The sequence below is a fragment of the Archocentrus centrarchus genome, chromosome 1 (assembly GCF_007364275.1).
Source record: "Archocentrus centrarchus isolate MPI-CPG fArcCen1 chromosome 1, fArcCen1, whole genome shotgun sequence".
In the NCBI taxonomy this organism is placed as follows: Eukaryota; Metazoa; Chordata; class Actinopteri; order Cichliformes; family Cichlidae; genus Archocentrus; species Archocentrus centrarchus.
In genome coordinates, this window is record NC_044346.1 from 20,788,115 (window position 1) to 20,813,052 (window position 24,938).

The window sequence follows — 24,938 nt, forward strand, 5'->3', positions numbered from 1 at the left end:
ATACATAGTATTACCGCTAAGCGCTCACTGGCTCGTTGGTCTAGGGGTATGATTCTCGCTTAGGGTGCGAGAGGTCCCGGGTTCAAATCCCGGACGAGCCCTCATTTTACCACTTTGTGCTGATGCACGCAATCATAATAGAGTAATCTTGTAGTCAGTCACCTAACATTATCTTTTTATAACAGCAACAGTACACCGCATATCTGAACAGATCCCAACAAACTGTGTTTGTATTGATCAATCTGACATGTTAAGCATTGCTGCGAAGTAGTCTCATATTTTAATATATTTTATATGCTTTAAAATAAAATGTAGATTTAGTTTTGTTTAGTAAACAAAGAACAAATATTTTATGCAATTTGGATGCAACTACACAAACTAAGTAAACACTAAATAAATACAATGAGAATAAAAGGAAGATGAAGTTTTTTATACTTTCATGCAACAGTCTTAATACTCTTGTATTCTCCTTTTCCCACATTAATAACTGCTGTGCTGATGGTAACCATTATTTCAGCTGCTGTTCTGTCTCATAATCACCCTTCATTTTCAGTAGGGATCATGCATTCATGCATTCACACCTCTTTTTAGCCATACCTCACAATTTTAACAATTTTTAACCATTTAACACACACATAGTGTCCCTTCATGCGATATTTTCTAATATTAATTAGAAAATTTTGAAAGGTGCATGTGCTAATTTAGAACAATTTAAAACATGGTGGACAAGAGGTAAATACACTGTGCAGTCCCACATAAAGAGGCACATCTGGTCACTCTACTCATATCCCACCACAAAAGCTTAGAGTGAAGTCTCTAAAAACTGATGATGGTGGGTTTCTTTTAATGAAATGTGCCCAAATATCTAATAACTACTTTAAGGTGTTTTTAATTAACAACACTGAACATCTTTATAACACATCCATGATGCAGATGAGTAAAGATTTTGCACCATAAACATTTTGAGTGGTTGCTGGCATATTTGCTTTAAATCTCTTAATAAATCTTCTTTTGGCTGCTCCCTTTAGGGGTCTCCACAGTGGATTGTGTCTCCATCTCACCCTGTCCCACACCAACCTTCTGTGGTCTTCCTCTTTTCATCCTGACTTGCAGCTCCTTATTCAACACCCTTTGTCCAGCATATCCACTGCCCCTCCTCTGCACATGTCTAAACCATCTCAGCCTTGCCTCTCTAACACATTGCTCAGCCTGAGCTGTTCCTCTGATGTACTAATTTCTAATCCTGTCCATTCTGGACACTCCGAACGAGAATCTTTGTAATCCTCATCTCTTCCACCTCCAGCTCTGCCTCCAGTCTTTTTTGTCAGCATCACTGTCTCTAAACCATACATTATAGCAGGTCTCACTTTAATCACGTAAACCTGGCAGACATTCTGCCAAAGTTTTACCAGCATGTCACCATACCAACACGGGGAAATAACACACTTGACCGTGTTTACACCAACATACAAGACGCATACGAAGCCTTCCCCCACCTCGGCCTCTCTGACCATCATTTCCATCATGCTGATCCCAGCCTATCACTCCTTGCTGAGACACTCCAGACCAACAAAGAAGACCATTACTGTGTGGCCCAGTGATGCTGCCTCTGTACTGCAGGACTGTTTTCCGTGTACAGACTGGCAGGTCTTCAGGGAGGCTGCTTTCTGTGAGGGAAAGGTGGTTCTGGAGGACTATACATCTGCTGTCCTCAGTTACATAAACAAGTGTGTTGGGGATGTTACCACCACCAGGACTGTGACATGCTACCCAAACCAGAAATCCTGGCTGGATGCAGAGGTTTGCTCTCTGCTGAAAGCAAGGGATGCTGCCTTCAGGTTTGGGGACTCACAGACACTCGGGAGGGCCAGAAGAGAGCTGACTACTGGCATAAAGAGAGCCAAAGCTGCATATGCTCAGAAGATCCAGGGACTCTTCTCCTCCCAGGATCTATGGAGAATGTGGGAGGGCACCAAGTGCATCACAGACTGTAACAGACTGCACAGTGCCCTAGGGACCCCTCTCTGCCTGACATTCTAAACAGGTTCTATGCCCACTTTGAGGACTCCACCACCCCCTCCACCACCAGACTCACCCCACCACCCAGAGAAGAGCCCCTCAGTGTGACCCCAGCAGAGGTGAGGAGGATTCTACAGGAATTTAACCCTCGCAAATCTGCTGGCCCAGACAACATCCCTGGGTGGGTGCTAAGAGACTGTGCAGACCAACTCTCTTGGGTGTTGATGGACATTTTCAATTCCTCCCTCACACAAGCAGCTGTCCCCACCTGCTTGAAGACTGCCACCATCATTCCAGTCCCCAAGAGCTCCACAGTGACAAGCCTGAATGACTATCGGCCAGTAGCTCTCACCCTGATAGTCATTAAGTGCTTTGAGAGACTGGTTATGGCCCACATCAAGGACACCATCGATGTCACTGTGGACCCACACCAATATGCGTAGCAGAAGAACAGCTCTATGGAGGACGCCATCTCCTCTGTGGTTGACAGTTAGGAGTGTAAGGACTCCTATGTCCGTATACTCTTTGTGGACTTCAACACCATTGTTCCACAGAACCTGGTGCACAAACTATTCACACTTGGACTGAGCTCCTCCCTCTGCAACTGGGTCATGGACTTCCTGATGAACAAGCTGCAATCTGTGATGATCCACGATGTCTCCTCCTCCCTCATCATCCTCCACACTGGCTCCCCCTCAGGGCTGTGTGCTGAGCCCCCTTCTGTTCACCCTGCTCACATATGACTGCTCAGCATATTGTGTCATATAGGCTGTCATATTGTGAAGTTTGTGGATGACACAGCAGTGGTCGAATGCATCACTAACAACGATGAGTCCAGCTAAAGGCAGGAGGTAGAACACCTGGAGGCTTGGTGCAGAGAGAACAATCAATGTGACAAAAACAAAGGAGATGATCATGGACTTCAGAAGAATGAGACACCCCCTCATCCCCCTGCACATTGGAGGAGCTGTAGTGGAAGTGGTCCCCTGGTACAGGTACTTGGGTGTACAAGTAACGACGTCACCTTGGGCAAGAACACTTCCAGTCAGGTCAGGAAGGAACACCAGTTCCTCTACTTCCTCAGGAGGCTGAGGTGCGCTGGACTTGGAAGCTCAGTCCTCTCTTCAGTCTATAGATGTGTGGTGGAGAACGTCCTGGGCTCCTGCATCGCTGTGTGGCATGGAAGCTGCACTGCAGCAGAGAAGAAAACTCTGCAGAGGGTGGTGAAGGCTGCACAGAGGTTTACACCTCCAGATGCAGGAAAAGAGCCACCTGCATCCTGAAGGACGCCACACACCCAGCACACACACACTTTGTTCCACTCCCCTCAGGCAGGAGGCTGAGGAGCATCAAGAGCAGGACCACCAGACTGAGGAACAGCTTCTTCTCTGAAGCTGTAAGACTGTTGAACTCTGGTGGGGCTGTGTAGCTGCACTGCTCTTGCACAACTCCATATACATTCACGCGGCTGTTGCACACTGCTGCTATCATTTTTATACTGTAGTCCATATTTATTTTTATGTATGCATACATTATATGTTTATATATGTATATGTTTTCTTTATATTATTTTTAGTTATATTTAGATTTATTCTTCTTTCATCACTGAAACTGTCATAAATATTACATGGGCAACACTGGGACCCGAGGACAGAATTTTGTTCCATTGCATGCATATATGATGGAACAAAGATACAACAGAGACAAAGCAAGATGTAAAATGTCTGAAAGATGATGTGGTATTGTACCTTGATATTGCCCATTGTCCAGTACTGCTTTATGCTACCTTGTACCACAAAAAAAGAGGAGTTGTACAGTCTGATGGCGTGAGGGACAAAGGAGTTTTTCAGTCCATTAGTCCTAAACTTCGGAAGGAGCAGTCTGCCACTGAATAGGCTCCTCTGGCTGCTGATGACAGTGTGCAGAGAGTGACTGGCATCATCCATAATGTCCAGTGGTTTGTCCATAGTCCCCTTCTCTGCCACCATCACCAAAGAGTCCAGTTTCATGTCCACAGAGCTGGCCCACCTGATCAGTTTGTCCAGTCTGGATGTGTCCTTCCTGGATGTGCTGCCCACCCAGCACACCACAGTGTAAAACAGGACACTCGCTATGACAGTCTGATAAAACATCTCCAGTAGTTTCCTGCAGATGTTAAAAGACTGCAGCCTCCTCGGGAAGTACAACCTGCTCTGCCCCTTCCTGTACAGGTGAGCCATGTTGCATGTCCAGTCCAGCTTGCTGTCCAGCCACAGTCCAAGGTACTTGTAGGAGTCTACAGTCTCTACCTCAACTCCCTCAATTTGAACTGGTCGTGACCTTGGTTTGAACTTCCTAAAGTTAATGACCAGCTCCTTGGTCTTTGAGGTATTGAGCTGCAGGTGGTTCCTGTGGCACCAGACAGCAAAGTCCTTCACCAGGGACTTTTTGTCATGGTCCGGGGTCCTTTGGACCCCGTGTGTTTTTGTTTTGCTTCAATTTGTCTGTTCTGTTTTGGGATTTCTTTTGGTTGTGAGGTTTAATTGTTGTGCTAGAAAGTCCCTGGTGTTCTCTCTGTATTCTGTGTCAGGTCTGCGTCTCTGTTCCATCGTCTTACTTCCTGTTTTATTTTGATAGTCGTCCAGTTCTGGTCTCTTGTGTTTAGTTTTGCTTCCCCTGGTCTCGTCAGTGTTATCAGCGTCACCTGTGTTCCCACCTGTTTCCTCTTCCCTCATCAGTCCTCCTGTGTATTTAAGTCCAGTGTTTTCAGTGCCTGTGGTTGCGTCGTCGTCCACGTCTCCTGCTGTGTGTCCTGTTCTGCTTAAGTCTGGTATTTTTTCGTATTGAGTTTTTCCACTAGCTCTTCCTAGTCCGGCCTTTTGTTCAAGCACCGGTAATAAAGTGGAATTACCTTTTACGTTTTGCCTGGTGTGTCCTGCTTTGGGGTCCTCCTCCCTGCCTGCCACACAGACGTTTCATGACACTTTTTCCTATACTCCTCCTCTCTGTCCTCCCTGATACACCCCACAATGGCTGTGTCATCAGCAAACTTCTGAATGTGGCACAGATCTGAGTTGTAGCAGTGTGCAGTGTGGGGTGGTGGGGTGTGTTGCTGATCATAGTCTCAGACATGTGTCAGCCATCTTTTAAAATTTTCCTTTCACTATTGCCACTGTCCTCCTGTCACAAATCACCTCTGACACTCTTCCCCATCCACTCCACCCTGTCTGCACACTCTTCTTCACGTCTCTTTGCACTGTGTTGTTTTGGATGATTGACCACGGGTATTTAAACACAGCCACCTTCACTACCTCTGCTCCTTGCGGCTTCACTGTTACACCTGTCTCCTTCTCATATGTATTCTGCCTTGCCTCTACTGACTTTCATTCCACATCTCTCCAGTGCATACCTCCACCTCTCCAGGGTCTCTTTAACCTGCTCTCTACTCTCACTACAGATCACAATGTCATGTGCAAACATCATAGTCCACAGAGACTCCTGCCTGACCTCATCCGTCAACCTGTCCATCACCACTGCAAACAAGAAGGGACTCAGAGCCGATCCCTGATGTAATCACATCCCACATCTCACCACTGTCTCACTGTCCTCATAATACCTGCACCACCCTCACATACCTGTCTGCCACTCCTGACTTCCTCATGTAGTACCACAGCTCCTCTCTTGGCACCCTATCACATCCTTTCTCTAGATCCACAAAGACACAGTGCAGCCCCACTCTCAAAGCAAATATCTGTAGTACTCTTGCTTGGCATGAAGCCATACTGATGCTCACTGAGCCACACCTCGCTCTTTAACCTAGCTTCAACAATTCTTTCTCATATCTTCATCGTATGGCTGACTTTATCCCTCTGTAGTTTCTACAGCTCTGCAACATCAGCTTTGTTCTTGAAAATTTGTAGCAGTACACGTCTCCATTCCTCAACCAACCTCGCACTCTCCAAGCTTGTGTTAAAGAATCTGGTTAAAAAGTCCACTTCAAGGGTAAATTTCTTAAAAGATAAAAAATAATAAAATAAAATAAAGGAAGAACACCCCCTACACCCCCCCCCCCCCACACACACACACACAAACACAATCCTCTCTGTTCTAAAATAAGCTAATCCATCAACAAACAAGTGAAAAAAAAAAAAGAATTAAAGACAAAGGTGCAAATATTATCAATAACTTTATTAAGTGGTATGAATATTTTGTTTAAAAATGCAAAATTGCAGACAGACCATATGTTCACAGTTTAACGAGTTCCCTTTGAATTGCCAACGTTTAGATTTTAAAAAGAGAGTTTATCATAAACACTATAGAAATGTGTAATAGAGTATCAAAATCATGCTTAATAAAAACCATTAATTGCCCATTCAGTCTAATAATGAATTATAAAATATAGATATTTATATTACAACTCGTATTTGCAAAGATACAAAAACATAAAAGCACAAACCGCAGGAGCAAATGCAGATCAGCTGAGCTGCTACATTCGGGGTGTGTGAATGTGTATATATGAATAAATGGGGTTACACCTTCTTCTTGTATACATGACCAGAAAATGACAAAACCAAGACACCCGCTGAACAGCACACCTTCGACTGTATTCTTTAAAAAAAAAATGATGTGATTTTAAATGTCTGACTTTGGGAATGTTAAATAATATATTTATACATATTATTTATATATATATTAAAGTGCACATTGGAGATGTACAAAGGCGCTATTTAAAAAAACATACTTTGTTCTCCAGAAGCTGTGGAAAATTCTGCTCTAAAATCTTCATGGCACTTAAAAAAAAGAGTTTGGCAGCAGAATATCTGCTATAACTTTTATCCCTGATTTGACTTTAAGGGGAATGTTTAAGTTTTAACTGTGTATAAATTAATGTTCTTTAAAAACAGATATCCTGTGTAAAGTGGGCTGGAATATAACTCAACTGATCCTGAAAAACAAAAACAAAAAATTTTTAAGAGAAAATTTCCCTGCCTTGCACTTTGCATTTTTCCCCCATGTCAAATTGTGACACGATAAGAAAAGCTACCTCACTGTCGCATCACAAACCAAAACACAGTTCATAGAAACACAAACTTGATATAAGAAAACTTGGTAAAGACACAAATTCATTGCTTCTACCTTTAAACTGAACGAGTGGTGTCTTTTCCTCACTGACACATAATGCCCCTGTGCAGCAACTTTCACATTTCTGAATGAAAACATAAAAACACTTCACTCTGACTGAAACTGCCCACTGTTAAACCGAAGAGTACACAAAACCAAGGCTGAGCTGCTTTTAATAAGTGTGCATGCGCGCGTGTGTGGTGCTGTTAAGTGTGTGTATGTACAAGAAAAAGTGATCACTTCATGATCTGAGCTTGTAGAGGCAGATGAGGTGTGTGGTGTTTTTTTTTAATTTATTATAGCAGACCCCGAAGAAGGAAGTTGGCACAAATGTTATGTTGAAGGAAAAAAAAAAATGAAAGAAAAGCTGAAGTATGTATGACACAATGCACAGTAGGTGTGATATGATACATTCTGGAAAGTTTCACATTGTATTGGCATAGCTAGCAAATAACGTGTTTCTAAGTGTGTGTCCAAGTCCCAAAAGTTTACTTGAATGCATGCAAAGAAGTTGGAGCTGATGTTGCACTGAGAAGCTTGTGAGCATGCCGCGTGGCTTGAACACTGGATATTTGGTTGTGCAGCCACAAGAAGGCGCTGCTCTCAGGCCAGCTGAGGAGCTGCAAGCGCTTTTTAAAAAAAGAGAGAGAGAGAGAGAAAAAGTAAAGAAAAAAGTGTCTGGACCTTCCATAGCTGATCATAGGTCTGGTACAGCTACCACATTTCTATTAAAATGAGCTGGTCATAAATCTGCAAGCTGGCACCAGCGCATTTTCAGGCTTAATGAGGTGAAAGGGTTTAAACGTTAACCGTGAGGAAACATTTCCCCACTCCCTGTCAGAGTCCAGGTAAGGCCAGCCATTTCATTTTAAAGTCAAACTGGTGTAGTCCAACACTTAACCCAGCACAGAGTTGCATTCAAGTTGCCCAGTGGAGAGTTTCACACTAGGAGGTGTCGTTTCTTGTGCAAAGCCAGGTGGTCGGAGCGGGAGAAGCTGCGTTCACAGTCGGGACACTGGAACGGTTTGACTCCTGTGTGCTTGCGGAAGTGTCTCGTCAGCTCGTCTGAACGGGCGAACTTCCACGTGCACCCTTCCCAGCTGCACCTGTAGGGTTTCTCCCCTGCAGAGCGCAGAAATAAGACAAGGTTTGTTAGAAGATGTTTAAAAGGTGAAGGTGTTTGGAAAAGCACAGGTGGTATACAAATGAAGGCCTCTCACCTGTGTGGGTCCTGCGGTGTGCTTTGAGGTGGGAGCTCTTCGTGTACACTTTGTCACAGCCGCTGAAGTCACAGCGGTGAATCCTCCGTTTTTTTAGAGAGTCAGGAGACTCAGCAGGGAAGGGGTGCCTTGTGCCCGGATGGACTATTACTGATGGGTTGTTACCCCTAAAAGAGACACAAAAGGGACAAAAAGATGTTAAATATCTTTGTGTGTTGTTGCCAGCAGAGGGAGCAAAAGTCCTCTCTTATGATACTGAAACCTGAAGTTTAATTTGGCTTCAATGCAGTAGCACTGCACTGAAGCCAAATTAAACTTATGCCAAGCAGGAAATTGAAAAACCTGCCTTTTCCAGTAAGCAACACCTTTTATTTGTCCCATCACCTCTGTCAGTGTTTTTTAATTCATCATTCAGCAGTTCATCCATAAATGAACACCAGGAGACAGAAAACTATCAAACAGCAGGTGAATTAATACTTTTTACAGTCAGAGCACAACCACATTAACCCTGCACCCTGTTGCTTTGTGCACGTGTACACATGCAGACAAAATGTACAAGTTTTACAGTTAAAAGAGAAGAAGGAGCTGTCTTTCATCTGTGTGTGTGTGTGTGTGTGTGTGTGTGTGTGTGTGTGTGTGTGTGTGTGTGTGTGTGTGTGTGTGTGTGTGTGTGTGTAAGTGGCAGTTGAGAGCAGGTGTTGAGTGTTGAAATAAGAATCCCACACAGCATAAAGGAATGTGCAGAAAATCCCCTTTAACACACACACACACACACACACACACACACACACACACACACACACACACACACACCTACCCCTACTTTATGCATTGTATAGAAACTGTACATATATATTGTTTATATGGATGTATCTTCATTTTGTTGGTGAGATGCGATGACAGATAAAGACGCACCCACTTGTTTTCCTTTAGGGTCCAATTATTTCATGTTTGGCACGATGACAAGAGCAGCCTGTGAATGGACCCGCCCTAACAGCTAAAGTAAAGAACAAGGTCTACTTCATTGCATGCACGCGCACACGCACACTCGTACGCACACTAACTGCCAGCTAACGCTGACTATTACATGTGGATCCAACCTGCAATTATTTCTTCAGAGGAAAAGCACTTATTTTGCAGAGGGGAATGAGGCGGAAGAGGAAGAGGAAGAGGAAGGTAAGAAAGTGCAGGAGAGATGTTGGACAATGAGCACTGAACTAACTAACTAAATAAATCATAAGACCCGTAATAATAATGCCAGAAGAACTATGAATGAGGAAGGAGGGAGCACAAGAGACAGAAGTGAAGAATAGGAATGGAGTTGGTAACAGGACCCAGATGGCTGGTATGAACTTGTGACATCTTAGGTAAGGAAAGAAAGAAAATAACTTCTAATGAGAGGCGTGGCCAGTGGGTGTGATGGAAAATTAAAGATTGCATATCCTTCCCTGCTTCCCCAGTGGCTGAAAATCTATTAGTGACACAAAAACCAGACAGTAAGAACTGGCCTAATCGTGAAACAAACGCGACCAAAGCTTTTTACTTCTGCCAAGAGTACAGCTCTTTAAAGAAAAAAAAATAAAAGATTACAGTGCCACAAACATGAAGGCAGAAAGTGAGGCTGGAGACAGATTAATTTTTAAATTGTTATCAATCTGATAATAAAATTTAGAAACAAGTTTTTTCAAATTTTAACAACTGTTCCAGCAGGGCGAGATAAGCTTTGTAATATTTTGGAGATGACTAATATGTTCATTCAGTTAGGCCAGTGTTTATCTCTTTTTCTTATCAAACAAGTCTTATTAGTTCCTACATGAATTAGGATTTTTTATTAAGATAGACTCAACATTTTTCCCTCTTTATCACGCCTGCACGTAAGAAGCACTCCACCCTGGTGCTGGGACTGCCCCAGAGCTGCGGTAAGACTTAAAACACAGTCATATTTAATAACAAGACTGCAGGTTGTATTCCTTTGGGTATTTAATGACCTCGACATTAAATTGTTTGATACACAGACAGACATGCACGTGCGCGCACGCGCACACACACACACACACACACACACACACACACACACACACACACACACACACACACAGTTAAAGTTCAGGTTAAGGAGGTGCTGCGGGAGCAGAGTAGAAGACCGGCAGGGAGCGCTGCCTTTTTTCCAGAGGAAATAGGACACTGGTGTGAAATATCTAGCTACCACCAGGATGGGGGTTTTCATATGGAAAACAGAAGGAGCTATGTCGTGTTTTCGCCATCACTGCTTTCACATTTAACTGTAAAACAGAAAAACCCGTCAGCATAGTGTGTGTCTTTGTGTTACTCACTCGTACTCGCGCGGTATTGCTATGACTGATGATTTTATCTCGTGGCTGTTGGGGTCATGAGCGAGTTCAGGGCGAGCCTCCGTTTTGATTGGTTTCTGCAGTTCGTGGGCATCACCTCGCAGCTCCAGGGGCTTCGTTGGGTGAACTGGATAGAAGTAAAACACATCGCCAAGCGTGAGCTGATAGTACAATCAGGATCTGATCACCTTAATATCACCATTTAAAAAGCAGATGTTTATGGTCTCCAAAGACATTTCATCTAGAGCCATCAGGAGGTTACAGTTTAGACTGAAACCTCTCATCATTGCTTTTTGGACCAATCTTGGTGATTAAGTGAAGAACCACAGTTTTTAATACTTCTAGTGTATTTTCTGTGTTTTTACTACTACAAAAGTCCTAAGAATGGCATGCAGCAAACACACTGGTAGCCATATGTTGTGTGTCTGCCTCCGTCAGAGGTCAAAGACTCAGAAATGGTAGTCAGTGTGGATCACAGTGACTACCAGCTGACTGCAGAAAATAACAAGAGGGAAAAAAGAAGATTCTGCAAAAAAGTAGCTATTCTAAGAACAGAGGAACTGAAAAGCACTTCCTCATTTTCAGTAAAGGATTTGCTGCACATTTAATCAGAAAATACGCATAAAAAAATGATTTATCTGAATAAATTAGAAATATGAAATGGATACATTTGACTATGCATCCTGCACTGATGTGTTATTATTATGATTCTCTAATGATTTTGGCCCCTCTAAATATCTTCCCCTTTATTGCCTATATAGGGGTGATTTAAATAGTACTCTGAGTACCAGTTCTGGTCTGAATAGAACACCAGCTTTCAGCTAGGCTTGAAATTACTGAACTAGACTGCTACAACATGTGTTTCTTTTGGAGCATTTTTAATGCAATTCTCTGACAAATATTATGGCTTGCTATGGATTGACTGTACTAACAGACCATGCAAGAAGCTGAGTTTTTCTGACTACAATTGTAGTATTTTATTTGTATATTACTAATTAGCATGTGTGATGCACCCATAATGTGAATGTTAATAAAGCTAAAAAAAAACAAACTGAAATTTGACCAAAAATCAAAATCAAATGCCACAAAAGCATAAAATGAAGTCTCACCCATCTTGGGCTCCCGGCTTCGATAATGGTCATCGTCACTGCTGACAGGTGGGCTCACCATTATTGGCTGGTGCAGAACAGATGACTGGTAATAGGGGAGAATAGGCAGAGGCAGCACAATCGGAGACACCATGATCCGTGACTCTTGGATGACCCCGGAGCCCAGAGGAGACACTATGGTGGCGCACGGAAGTGAGGGAGTGGGCGGTGGGAGAGCGTGGGAGGGTGAGGAGCGCAGCTGAGAGTGTGGGGGTGAGCTGCGGGAAGGGGTGTGGCTCGCCGAGCTGTAAGGTGATGCTGGAGAGCTGCGAGGAGAGGCTGGGGAGGAGGCAGAGGAGCAGGGAGGGGAGGAGGTGGAAGAGGAGCGCTTGCTGACAGACAGGTCCACGGGCTCCATCTGGATGTGCGTGAGGCTGCTGGGGGTGTGCATTCTGTAGAGGGGTGATGGATGGGGAAAGATCACTCCGGGGTAGAACTGTGAGGAGGAGGAAGAAAGGATGTAGAAAGAAGAGGAAGCAGTAAAGGGGGACAAAAGAGCAGAGGGTTAAAAATTTCCGTTCTGCTTTGAATAGCAGGGACAACATGTTTTTGCCACACAAACAATTACAGCCAGCCAAAAAAATTTAAACCCAGCTCTGTTTGGGAACAGATAACTGTTTTGTCTCAGAGTACAGTGTGTGTGTTCATTAGCCTGCTGCCTGGCAGTGTGTGTAGCTATTGTATGCAAATGTCCACTGTACGGCAGCCTGTTTGTCCAGGAAGACCTGGAATGTGGGAACCAGTCTAGACACGTACCAGGAGTGTATAGGTGTGTGTATGTTGCATGTGTAGAGGTGGTGTGTGTGTGTGTGTGTGGGGGGGGGGGGGTTTACTGTATGGCATCAAAAACATGCTCAGGCATGCTCAGGTCAGAGATGCATTTACACATACACACATGCCTTACCGTCTCCATGTCTGTCTTCAGAGGGTAATCATACATCAGCATGGCTGCACAGGCCAGACTCCTGCAAAACACACACATCAGCACCAAAATGAATACACATTTACACACTCAGCTCACACTATTAAGAGTCATTTACCATCTAATTAAACAGTACTCGGGCTCTTTAAGCACAAATTCAAAAGTGTAGAAAAAATTTTAAAACTTACATAATTTTATAAACTATGTATTACAAGTATTGAAGGTAAGTGGACACATTCTGCAGATAACCCACTGCTGTGACAGTCCAGGGTCTGCTGCCTGATTCACAAAACACTAACCCCTGCAGCTCTTCCTACAGAGGAGCTCCTCCACAGAAGGGTGGACCCATGCGACACCATGGACTAAAGCCAGTCTGCCAGGTGCTCACCACCAAGCCCCTTGCCCAGGTCTGGCATCAAGGTGGGCCCCGATGTCCCCGAGCGTCTTCTGAATCGTACTTTGTCTGACCCCTCACCCAGGACCAATTTGCCTTGGGAGACCCTACCAGGGGCATACTGCCCCCGACAACATAGCTCCTGGGATCATTTGGGTACACAAACCCCTCCACCACGATAAGGTGACGATTCATAGAGGAGACTGAAGGGTCATTCAGGAGGGGCTCAGGGTAGAGCAACTCCTCTGCATTGAAACAAGCCAATTAATGTCTGGGCATCTGAAAGTGGATGAACAGATGCACTTATTTACATGCCACCACTGTCCATGTTGTTAATGTGACTTCTTCACATGGCAAGGAGCTGCTACACCAAAACACATATTTTGTGATGTAAAGACAAGTAAATCGCATAAAGTAGAGGCAACGATTTGACAGGGTCTGTACTTAAGTAAAGGAGACTGCGAGGGCACATTCAACATCAGTGCAGCCCCTTACATATTTTTTCTGTCAGATTTGACACATTTTTCTTTCACTGCTCAGTCAGGTTTTCAAATATGCACAATCTGTTTGACAGAGAGTGCTACCAGTGTCATTCAAAAACACCTGACATTCAGACAAGCTACTTGTGAATTAAGCAGTTGTTGTTTTACAAGAGAGAGACCAATTGCAGATATGATGTGGCTGGAAACTGCCCTGTGTCAGAGACAAGACAGTAAAAATCCCACAGACACACACACCACGTCAAGGCCTGTCAAGTTTTTTTTTTTTGGATCAAAGCGTGTGAGGTTTCAAAGGTGTTTCCAGTTACCTTGGCTTTGAATGGCCAGGTGCAGCTGGGATGACTCTGCATGTGTTACATGAGTGTGTTTATGGGCTTCTTTATGCACATGTGTGTTTCTGTGTGTGTCTGTGCGTGCGTGCGTGCATGTGTGTGTGTGTGTGTGTGTGTGTGTGTGTGTGTGAGAGAGAGAGAGAGAGAGAGAGACCGCTGTAGCACTAAGGCAGCGTGAACTGTCAAAGAATGTACCCTGAGGAAGTCTGTGTGTGTGTGACCTGATTAAAGTCCACAGTCTGAAGACAAGTTAGCCTTTAATTATTAACAAATGGGCAAGAACTCAAGTCATTACACCCTAGTGCACACATACAGGAATGCAGACACACACAGAGACCAGATGGGGAGCAGACCAATAGCGAAGCAGGATGCTTGCTAGCTGGATCAGGAAGGGCGTGAACATGACGACTGAAACCTCACCCTTTGCCCGGCTCCAAAGAAACAAAGAGCCTGCCATCAGGTGGGAACTGTGTGTGTTTTGAGGGTGTGTTTTCTAATCCGGGTTTGAATTGTATTGTAGTTCAACTGAAGGTCAAGCAGTTGTTCTATTGTTGTTGTAAATCACACACTAAGGTGACAATAAGAGCAAGTATGAAACACAAACAAATTAGGAATTAGGAAAAGGTCAAAGGAAACAAATTCAGAGTAGGTAAAGATGCAAATACTTTCACTACAACAATAAGAAATTCACAATGTCCAAAATGATGTTTGGGAATTAAAAAAAATCAATGGCAAAACCACAAAAAGAGAATAGATCCTGACAAACACATAGACAAAATAAATAAAATCACATCTGCAAACAAGGTGTGACTGATGAAAAACATCAGAAAGCAGGAACAGAAAAGTTCCCGTCCCAACAGTCAAAAATGTGCATGACAATGTCCCAGAGTCCAAAACGACATCTTAAAATATGAATTCTGTTTGATGCCATGTTCACACCACCACAATATAAGGCAACTCTTTAAGTCTCCATACAATTTTTTTTACTTTTCCTTCATATTTACTATAGATTTTTAGTCCAGCACTTGCTTCCACCAACCAGTTTTTTGCCAATAACATCTTAGTACAAGTACATAAATATATGTACTTGTACTAAAATAAAGAAACTCATTTCAGCTGCTCCCCCTAAGCCGCTGCCACAGCAGATGGAGCCACATATTTGGCACGGATTTTGCACCGGATGCCCTTCCTGATGCAACCCTCCCATTTATCCAGGCTTGGGTCCGGCACTCACTGTGTGAGGCTGGGTTTGTGTCTCCTCCTGGTCTTGAACTGAAGATCACAGAGGCAGGTTTCAATAATTAGCATCACCATCAGTCTCCAACCAAATGTGTAAGGTCACCAAAGTCTAATCAGTTCATCCTTGAGTTCAAATGGATGTTTGAGTCAAATGTGATGAACTCTCCTTCAGGTGTTCCTGAGATATTGTGTGGCCACAGTACCCTTGACCTTTGACTACCCAAATCTAATCAGTAAATCCTTGAATCCAAGTGAGCCAAATTTGGAGAAATTCTGTTGAGATTAATATATATCATATATATATCCGTGTGTGTGCACGCTGAACTAAAATGTTCAGAGACTCATTTATCTGACTTAATCTCTCAGAACAATATGCGTAGCGCTTCGTGCATGTTAAATTCCTCAAAAGAATACATGCAGTGACAGGAACACACTCCTCTCAGAGTTAACCTGTCATACACATGTACTTCCCCTTTCATGTACACGTGCCTAGTACACAAGAACAAGTTCCTGGTAGCTGGTTAACTGGTTACAGGTATCAGTAACTACAGGAGAATTTGGCTGATGGTGTCAGAGCCCTGGCTTACACAACCGGAACAGCAAATAATTCATGTTATTTGTTTAATCCACTGACAGGTGTGTGCCAAGTGGTTGAATTTGACCACGGAGGAAAATGAAGACATGAGAGTTATCATACAACGTGTGACAGCAGGATAGTGAGGGGAGGGGAAGAGACTTTCCCTCTGGGTGTCTCATAAAAGAATAAGCACAATGAGTCCCACAAACTTAACAATCACAGGAAAGAAAAATCATTCAGCTGCACAGCATCTTCCTCAGTGGCCACAAGGCCTCGGTAGATTACAGATAATCTGCAGCTGGAGCTCATCAGTTTGTTTCAATGTTGCTTTTAGAACTGCCTGTTCTGAAAACTGATTTAACTGTTTAAGAAGTTTCTACACAGAAAAAATATCAAATATTTCACAGTTATTGAGTAGAATTGTGAGGAGTTTTTGTGTTTTTTTTAAAATTAGACATTAAACTGAATATCTTTGGGTTAATTAACTTGGATATTTTCTTTGTATTTGTGATATTCTACACAGCAACAGATTAACTGTGTTCTTCATAGCTCTAGCCGAATTGCCTTGTTAGACACAGAGTCTTCTATGAAGTCAAACTGATCTACATCTGCTGGAGGGCAGAAATTAGTAAGCACCTCCTCCTCTTCATCTCTTTTCCAGGTGGAGCCTCAAATGAAAAATCAAACGGACCAACACGTGATATGACACAGTCACGGCACGCTGCAACTTCACGGTAAATAAGTCGACCTGCTCGGGCTGTTGTGGAGGGTTTTTTTTTTTTTTTTTTTTACTACTAGGCGTATGTTTGTGCATGTCTGCAAATATTGTCCTAGGTCAGTAGAGCTACTGTGTACTCAACCCCAGCCCCCTCAGCAAACACCTTCTACACCCCTCTCCTCCTCCACCGCTGGACTCTTCTCCACTCGCTCCCCAGCAATCACTCATGTCTTTACTACTGTATTTATCTGAACCACACACCACCCCACACTCTTATTCTCCTCTCTGTGAATGATATAAAACAACATGACTGAGGGGAAAAATATTGTGGCTTGGACTCCCTGGCTGTGTGCACACACACACATACACAAATGCGTGTGTTCACAGCCACGCACAAGTTTCTGCTAGCTCAACAGAATACACACACTAAATCACTAAAAGGACTAAATTATTACAGACACGCACACATACTGGAACACACGCAGACAAAAATGGGCCAGCGCACATGCACACACACACACACACACACACACACACACACACACACACACACACACACACACACACACACACACACACACACTAATGGCAACAGGCTGGAGATGATGAGATCACCAGAGAGACCAAAAACCTCCAGACAACATCTTTGTCCAAGAACATGCCACAATACCGACACACACACACACACACACGCACACACACACACACACACACACGCACACACACACACACACACACACACACACACACACACACACACACACACACATTTGCAGCCCAATGTTCCCTGCTTCTGACTCTTCCTAATATTTACTGCCTCCCACCCCCTTCGCCATTCTCACCTTGTGACAGTCCTGTAGTGTTTTATGTCATGACTGTCAGTTTGACCCCAAATCGGTCGACTCAAGCAGCATTCAAACATTTATACAAAGAACTTTACGTACACTTTGTTACCTATTCACACTCTTCAAGGAAGGCACCCATTAGTCTTAACATCCTAATTGGATGACTCATATAGGTATTCATCCGATATTATTACAACATTTAACTTTTCCCTTTCCCGAGCTCTCCCTAATGTACTCTCTCATTGCACCACACTTCTTCTGTTGCCCCTTACTCATTCCAGTTTATTCCCAGTGTACCCCCCTGCTCCCTACTTTCAACCCTTACCTCACTTCCTACTCATGACTCCCCTAATACACAGCACATGCTCTGATGACTCCTCTCACTTTAAGGCTCTTGCTTAACCCCCCTCTTATTTTGGCTTCTCTTCCCTCATCTGAGTGAGCCGGCAGCCACTTCTCGTCTTTTTACGCCCCCAAATGCACGCGCGCAAACTAACACACACATGTACGGGCACGTAGTCCCTCTGAGTTCCTCTCAACTAGACTGCGAAGCTGCCGGCCTGCAGACCTCGGGGGGGGGGGTAAGCCAGAGGGAGGCCATCAGCAGGGGAGAGGAAACAGGATCCATCATCTCGCACACAGACACATATATACAAGCAAATGGATACACACATTTAAAGTCACACCCAACTGATTGCAAGGTTCAAACACTGACAGAGACACACACATGCACACCTTCGAACTTGACAGGGAGAGAGGAGAGATGAGGAGAGAGAGAGAGAAGAGAGGAGAGAGGGAGGAGAGGAGGAGGAGAGAGAGAGGAGAGAGAGGAGAGAGAGAGAGAGAGAGCAGCATTTTGAGGCTTTCCAGACAACTGAGGACAGAGGGAAGGAGAGAACAAGAAGAGAGGGAGAGAAGCGGAAGCCCTGAGAGTTTAGTCTGACTGTTATTATTTCCACACTGCGTGATGGGTCGGGGGGTGAACAGAGGAGAAGAAGGAGGAGGAGAAGGAAGAGAAGAGTGAAGCCAAATCGGGGGTGCTGCTGCAGGGGGCCTGTGGTTTCCTGTCTGACTCCCCCCTCCCCACCAATACCACCCCACATACACACACATTACACCTCCCTACCCAAAGAATGAGAAAAGAGAGGTGGTGGTGGTGGGGGGGGGACTGGAAGGAGAGAAAGGGCAAAGAAAACAGCCGCTCTGACCAAACTATGTCAAAATGGAAGTGGAAAGAACAGGGCAGAGACAGAAATGGGGAAGAAAATGAAGTGGGTTTCAACCAAAATATGACAACACTTCAATGAACCTCAAACATTGGGGGGCTGTGTGGTGGTGGTGGTGGGCATAAGAAGGAGCCAGGGGTTTGAATACACAAGTGTGTGTGTGTGTGTGTGTGCTCTAACATAATTGTGTTTGTGCGTCCATGTGCTGGCACGCATGTGAAGTTGTGTAACTAGTCACAGCTTTTTAGGTTTACGGCTGTCTCTGGAGCAGTGTCCCTATTTTCTCAACTTCTCATGGAGAATCACCACCTACTCAACATCCAGGAGTTTAATGTTTAGCCCTAATGTTCCCTAGGACATGCCCTTTGAGCAGTGTGTGTGTGTGTGTGCGTACGTGTGCGCGCGTGTGTACACAGTCTTGCGCATTTTGTTCCACCAGATAACATCAGCATGTTGATTCAGGAAAAAAGGCGTAGGGATGGGTGGGGTATTTGGGGCGTGTGTATCTGTGTGTGTATGTGCACTGTCCTAATGTTAGACAAATAAACAGGTAATACACAAATGGAAAGGCGACTCATCCTTTTTCTTTTCACTGCTCTAAAGAGAGACAAAAGTACGAACTTAAGGAAAGAAGAGGGAGGGAGAAATGTCGCCCTCATTCCACCCATCCACCCCCCACATCTCTCTCTCTCTCTCTCTCTCTCTCTCTGTCTCTCTCTCTCTCCAGGCTCTAAACAGGATAAGGGCTTCATATGCCAAGTGGAATGTGTGACGCAAGCCTCAGCCTTGAAACAAAGCACAGGAAACAGGGAGAGACAGAGACGAAGAAACGCAGAGGGAGAGTAAACGAGAGATGTATATTGTAAAGAATGCAGTGAGACAAGAGGACAAAGAAAATCTCAGGTGTGACAGTTTTGGATCTGCTGCCCTGTCTTTCACCCTCACACACACACACACACACACACACCTGTCACATATTTTCCCATCTGTAACACTGTGCTCAGCGCTGACACGAAGCGTGCAGCAAAATCTGAGGTGCACCTCTCAAACCACTGCATCATAATCAGACTTTTACCATTTCTCAATCTGACCTATGAATAAATGAGTGATGTGAGCAATAATTAACAATACGTATGATCGTCCTTATGATTCATACCACTTGATCAGCCCAGCAAACACCCACTTTCTCAAAAGCAAAATGTTGCCGTTTTCCTTATATGGAGAATAAATTTTCCTTTTTGTTTTGTTTTGTTTTTAGCCATGTTAACCCACCTTTAAATAAGCTAAGGTGCGATTTCTAAAAACATTCTAAATATTTTACTGAATTATCTTTTTTAAAAAAGAGGAAAAGCAATCTGTAGATAAAAGAGAACGCCTCTATTAATACAAGTTACGTCTACACAAGAAATAAATCACATCATTTTAACACTGAAAAAAAAAAACTCCACATGCAAATAAACCCACATTTGTGCTAATTAACAACAGCTTAGTGTTTAAAAGGCTCTAAAAGCCAAAAATAGCAAAACTTTTAACAACCTAAAGTCTGGTTACATAAGCTACCAGCCATCGATAAGCTCATTAATCATTAATCAATAAATTAAGAAGGAAAACGTTCACCAATGGCCTTCATTACAAAAAGATGAATTAAGAAAATACTGTAGGTTAATTCCCGAACAGGGAATAAAAATGAGGGCACGGCCACAGAAAACAGCTGTGGGTGATTAACTAATTAATTAATCAAACCTCAAATTACGCACGAGCCGCCTGTTTTCATTAAACGCCGACCCGCAACTTTAATTTATGGACTACTGTAATCTATTAGAAATAACAGCCTACAGCAATCCCACTACCACATCCAGTTAAAAATAAATAAATAAAAACAGACCACGTTGCAATCACAGACTTTACCGCAGAATATCCGAGAGGAAATTTCGCCTGCGCCGGGGTCAGCCTATGAGGCAGCCCGGGAACACCGTCAAGTACCCGCAGAAGTCACCGCGTCAGACTTACTTCTCAGATGGAGTATACGGTCTATTCCTGAAGAGAGACGTTAGTTTCACAGCTGCCTTGCTGAAAGGCACAGGTTCCCTTCTCAGGGAGAAACTCAATTAGGCGCTCCGCTGAAAAAGTGACGCAGGCGACGATCGGTCCTCCGCTGTGTCACTGACATCAGAGAAAAAACAACAAGACGGCTCTGTGATCGATGGCTCCGTAAAACTTCCCCAAGTTACGAAACTCCTCTATCTGTGTGTGTGTGTGTGTGTTTGTGTCTCACTGCGTGAGTGTATGTGTGTGAGTCCGCTTTTGTCGTTCAGAAACCGCTGCTGTCACATGATCCGCCGTCTGTTCTCCGTGGGGTCGGGCAGCTGGGCGGGACCGGGGCGGGGTGGTCCAGTGTGTGTGTGTGGTGTGTGTGTGTGTGTGTGTGTGCGTGTGTGTGTGTGTGTGTGTGTGTGTGTGTGTGCGCGCGCGCGCACCTTGGTAATGTGAATTTCGAGTTTGAATAGCAAACAAACAACAGTGTTGTATAATTATGACCGCTCCTACTACAACCTGAATGCACCTGAACAATTTTATATAAGCCCAACCTAAATCATGTATTCCTCAGAAATGGGACAGCAACAAGTGAAAGTGAAAGCTTAAATACTATTGTCCGAATATATGTTTTTTCCACATCCTAATTTTCAATAATGTTTTTATTACTAGGTTCTTACAAACCATCACTGACCACTTGTACTGTATCAGCCTTGTGCTTTTATTTTGTAGGGGATGTACTTTCCCAATCTATGTGAAAACTATAAGGCCATCAGAGACTGTACTCTAAGCCAGTCCCTCAAACACATAATGCAAATTAATTTTATGCTGTTGTTATTTTGCGAAACACCCAGACCATATTAGCTTGTTCTTATAAATTTATAAAGTAATGTATTTTACTAATGTAAGTTCTATCTTACCAAAGGTGAAGTGATGTTCTTATAAAAAATTACAAAAATCATTATGGAAAATGTGATGTTTTCAGAGTGTAATATAGCATATTTACAGGTTGTTGCTGCAGCAGGGCCCAGTGTTATTACTTATTTTAGTAGGCTGTAATTTAACTATTAAGTTGAGGCAAGAGACATTAATGCTTCACTTCCCCAACCAAATTTGGTTTGTACTGAAAGCCTAAGACCCATCTCTTTTTAAAAGAAAAAAAAAAACTGTAAAAAAAAAAAAAGGTATAAAATGCAAAGTCTTAAGAGAAATATACTGTGCAGTTTGTATATTGCTCCTAAGTGTAGGTACTTTGTTACTAGTAGCATGTGACAAAAACATATTTGTTCTCATTTCTTTAGCTGAATCTATGAAAAATTCCAAAGATCACACTGACAGACATAAAACAGTATTTTTTGCATAACAAGGTGATTTCCAAAGAGATGTTTTCTGAAAATTTGACATGTCTAAACATGGTGTATAGTGTGATATTAAAAAATCTGAGGAAATTGGACAAGTGGAGGACAAAATCAAGTATCAGACCTAAAAAAAACTTCCTACAGTAGATGAACAGTATCTGAAAGTCATGTCCTGAAGAAACAAACAAACAAAAAAATCCAGCAAAGACCTGACACAGGACCCGAGAGATACATCTGTCCCTTCAGTTAATCCAGCTACTGTTCATGAAATCTTATCAGAAATGTTTCAGTGGAAGGGTGGCCGTCAAGAAGCCATTCTTAAGGAAAGGAAACAGGGAGAAAAGGCTGAGGTATGCCAAATTACACAAGAACTGGACTGAAAATCACTGGCAACAGTTTTTTTTATGGTTCAAATTAATGTCAGTATGTACAGAGGAAGTCAGGAGAGCGGTAAAACAATGAATGTCTACAGCCATCCTTGGAGGCTCTGTCATGGTTTGGGGTGTTGGGGATTTTGTTTATGGAATTATGAAAACAGAAAAGGATTTTGATCCACCATGCAATATCATCTGGAAAGCATCTGATTGGCACCATCAGTCATGGATTGCCCTCCTCAGAGTCTGGACCTCAACATTAATGAAGCACAGTGGGATCATCCTGACAGAGAATCAAATAACAGGCAGCAAACATCCAAAGAAGAGCTTTGAATGTCCTTCAAGAAGCCTGGAGAACTATTCCTGAAGTCTACTGAAAGAAATTACTAGAAAGCTGCCTCAGAGAATTCAGGCTGTGTTGAAGGATAAAGGTGGTCATACTAATATTGACTTTGAAGCCCGTTAGGATTGTAAAACCTCTTTTCTTTTTTTTTTTTTTTTTTTGCCTTATAGACTGCATTTCCATTTATGTTTGCAGAGGTTTCAATAAATTGCTGCACTTATTTCCCATTTTCTTAGCAAAATGGGAAGACATGAGGGGTGACTTGAGATTTTTGCACAGTACTGTATTATTGAAAACTGATTTACAGTAAGTGGTGTGTGCATTTAAAAAAGAAAACAACTAAAAACAGAGTTAAAGTCAGAGATTATAATTAATATAAACACCTTTCAACAGAATTTGTATTTGTTTATTTCTTTGCTTTTGCATTGCTTGAATTTAAACTATACTGGCATACAAAGTGGAAGGGTGGGATTTGACAAGTGGATCTGAATGTTTTGTTTGTAATCTAAACCCTGGGAAAGATATTTTGTGACACCTCCAACCATTAAAATAGATTAAAAATGAAAATAATGTAATTGTCTGTTGTGTAGGGTGTGTGTGTGTGTGTGTGTGTGTGTGTGTGTGTGCGCACAGGAGGAAGACAAGGGCCTGGGTGTGACAAGGAACAAGCGCTTCCCATAAGGAACTGAACTAATATTTACAAGAGAAGACGCAAAGGGTAAAACTGCAGAGCATAGGCTAAAGCAGAAATTATTTGGTTTCATGTACAAAACTTCTCCTGTCACGTGGCAGAAAATACTCATTTTTGATTGGCTGCCAAGTGCACATAAATTTAAATCACATTCCCTGTCAATGGATCAGTGATCCGTGTTAAACTGCAGTTACCTGTGTCAGAAACACCTACGCTTGACACTTTGTTTTCCAAATAAAGATCCATTACACTATAGTTAAGGTATTTGTAGTAGAACAAAATAAATCTTGCAGAACCCGCTGAGAACCAGCAGTCACCTCTCAACCTTTGAGCTCACTGTTTTTGCTCACCTGTGTGGACAAACAGAAACTTGAAGATCTGAACAATGAGCTCTGATCTATTTTACTACCCCAACAGTATCACATCACGACCCCGAGCATCATAAATTCAGGCATTTATGAAATGTATTAAAACTGCCTGCTTATTCACCAGAGGCATTTTATGTTTTTTTTAACTAGTAAGAGCTCGTTTATCAAAGCAGGAACTGTGACTAAATTAAATGTAGCATAGAACATTCTTTCCATTCATCTGAGCGATGGTCGTAATTTGACAGTCCTTGATCTAGAGTTATCCATCAGGTCCGACACATTTCAGATTTCTTCCCTGGAACTGAGAACCAGAAGAAAGAAGCAGAAAGAAAGAAGCAGAGCAGGAAGAAAGAAGACTCCACTTATGTCATGTTCATGATACTCTGACGGACATCTTCGTTTAGTAAATTAATGCAACCTTCTGTATAACACCACGGATGTATCAAAATAGCTGCAGAAAAATCCCTCAAAAATGCAAAATGTGATTCACTGCTGTCAACTATTCCTGTCTCTGCAACTTCTTCTCCATATCCATCTTCTCTAAGCAGGTCTAAACTGAGCACAGGCCTAAAACTGACAGAAAGATGAACCATCCTGATTGCAAAACCTAATTTCTTTTAGGCATCTTTGTTTCGTCATTTCCTTTGCATATACAACGTACAGTTTGAACAAGCCATTGTGGTTTCATAGCATTACTGAAATGAGTGTTTGGTGGATGAACAGGTGACAGGTGTCTTTCATTGGGACACCTCAGTCCTAAGCACAGTAATCCTTTTTTGGCCGAGCGCCACGACTGTTACAAAACAGTGTTGGAGAGCTGACCTAATAACACAGTGTAGCCCCTCATTTATTAGAGTGTGTTTGGTGCACCTTTAATGGTCACTTTTCTGCAGATTGCTTTTGATTCTCTGCTTTTTAAGACAGTGCTGAGTGGGGTAAAGATTAAGATCAAAGACTCGCACTTTATCCATTCCAAAAACATTTGTGCTTATTATTTTTTTGTTGTTGTTTTTTTTTTTTTTTTTAAAAAAAAGCTTTGCTCACATAAATGCATGCATTTCCCTGCACTCATTTTTAAGGAGTCCGACAAAATCAACGACAGAGAGCAAAGGATTATATAGTTTGCCTTGTACAACAAAGAAATTGTAGATACACACACACATGCGTGCACACGCTGTG

General features: G+C 42.9%; 1 protein-coding gene and 1 non-coding gene across 5 annotated transcripts; one reads left to right on the forward strand and one right to left on the reverse strand.

Moving 5' to 3' along the window:
• Positions 1-29: 29 nt before the first annotated feature.
• Positions 30-101, forward strand: trnap-agg (transfer RNA proline (anticodon AGG)). Its single transcript has one exon. It is a non-coding gene; the product is annotated as a tRNA-Pro (tRNA).
• Positions 102-7,393: 7,292 nt separating this feature from the next.
• Positions 7,394-20,935, reverse strand: klf3 (Kruppel like factor 3 (basic)). Of its 4 annotated transcripts, none has more exons than XM_030739034.1 (6): positions 20,500-20,935; positions 12,743-12,803; positions 11,800-12,274; positions 10,673-10,817; positions 8,340-8,506; positions 7,394-8,241 (listed from the first exon to the last, which is right to left on the reverse strand). In XM_030739034.1, exons 2-6 carry the CDS (start codon positions 12,782-12,784, stop codon positions 8,060-8,062), a joined length of 1,011 nt encoding a protein of 336 aa, XP_030594894.1. In that variant the 5' UTR covers positions 12,785-12,803; positions 20,500-20,935; the 3' UTR covers positions 7,394-8,059. The 4 variants fall into 4 exon arrangements, with proteins under 4 accessions (XP_030594894.1, XP_030594876.1, XP_030594885.1 ...); XM_030739016.1 differs by having other exon boundaries at positions 20,602-20,934; XM_030739025.1 differs by lacking the exon at positions 20,500-20,935 and adding an exon at positions 13,060-13,360.
• Between the last annotated feature and the right edge of the window lie 4,003 nt (positions 20,936-24,938).

What these genes read in the sequence shown, in the direction of transcription:
- klf3 (XM_030739005.1), bottom strand. Translation starts at nt 12,820, where the DNA reads ATGTGTGTGTTTTGCAGGAGTCTGGCCTGTGCAGCCATGCTGATGTAT. An exon ending in AAGCCGGGAGCCCAAGATGG is followed by an intron (nt 10,818 to 11,799) that starts GTGAGACTTCAT and finishes ACTTCTATCCAG; the next exon opens with TTCACCCAACGAAGCCCCTG. An exon ending in GCAATACCGCGCGAGTACGA is followed by an intron (nt 8,507 to 10,672) that starts GTGAGTAACACA and finishes TGTCTCTTTTAG; the next exon opens with GGGTAACAACCCATCAGTAA.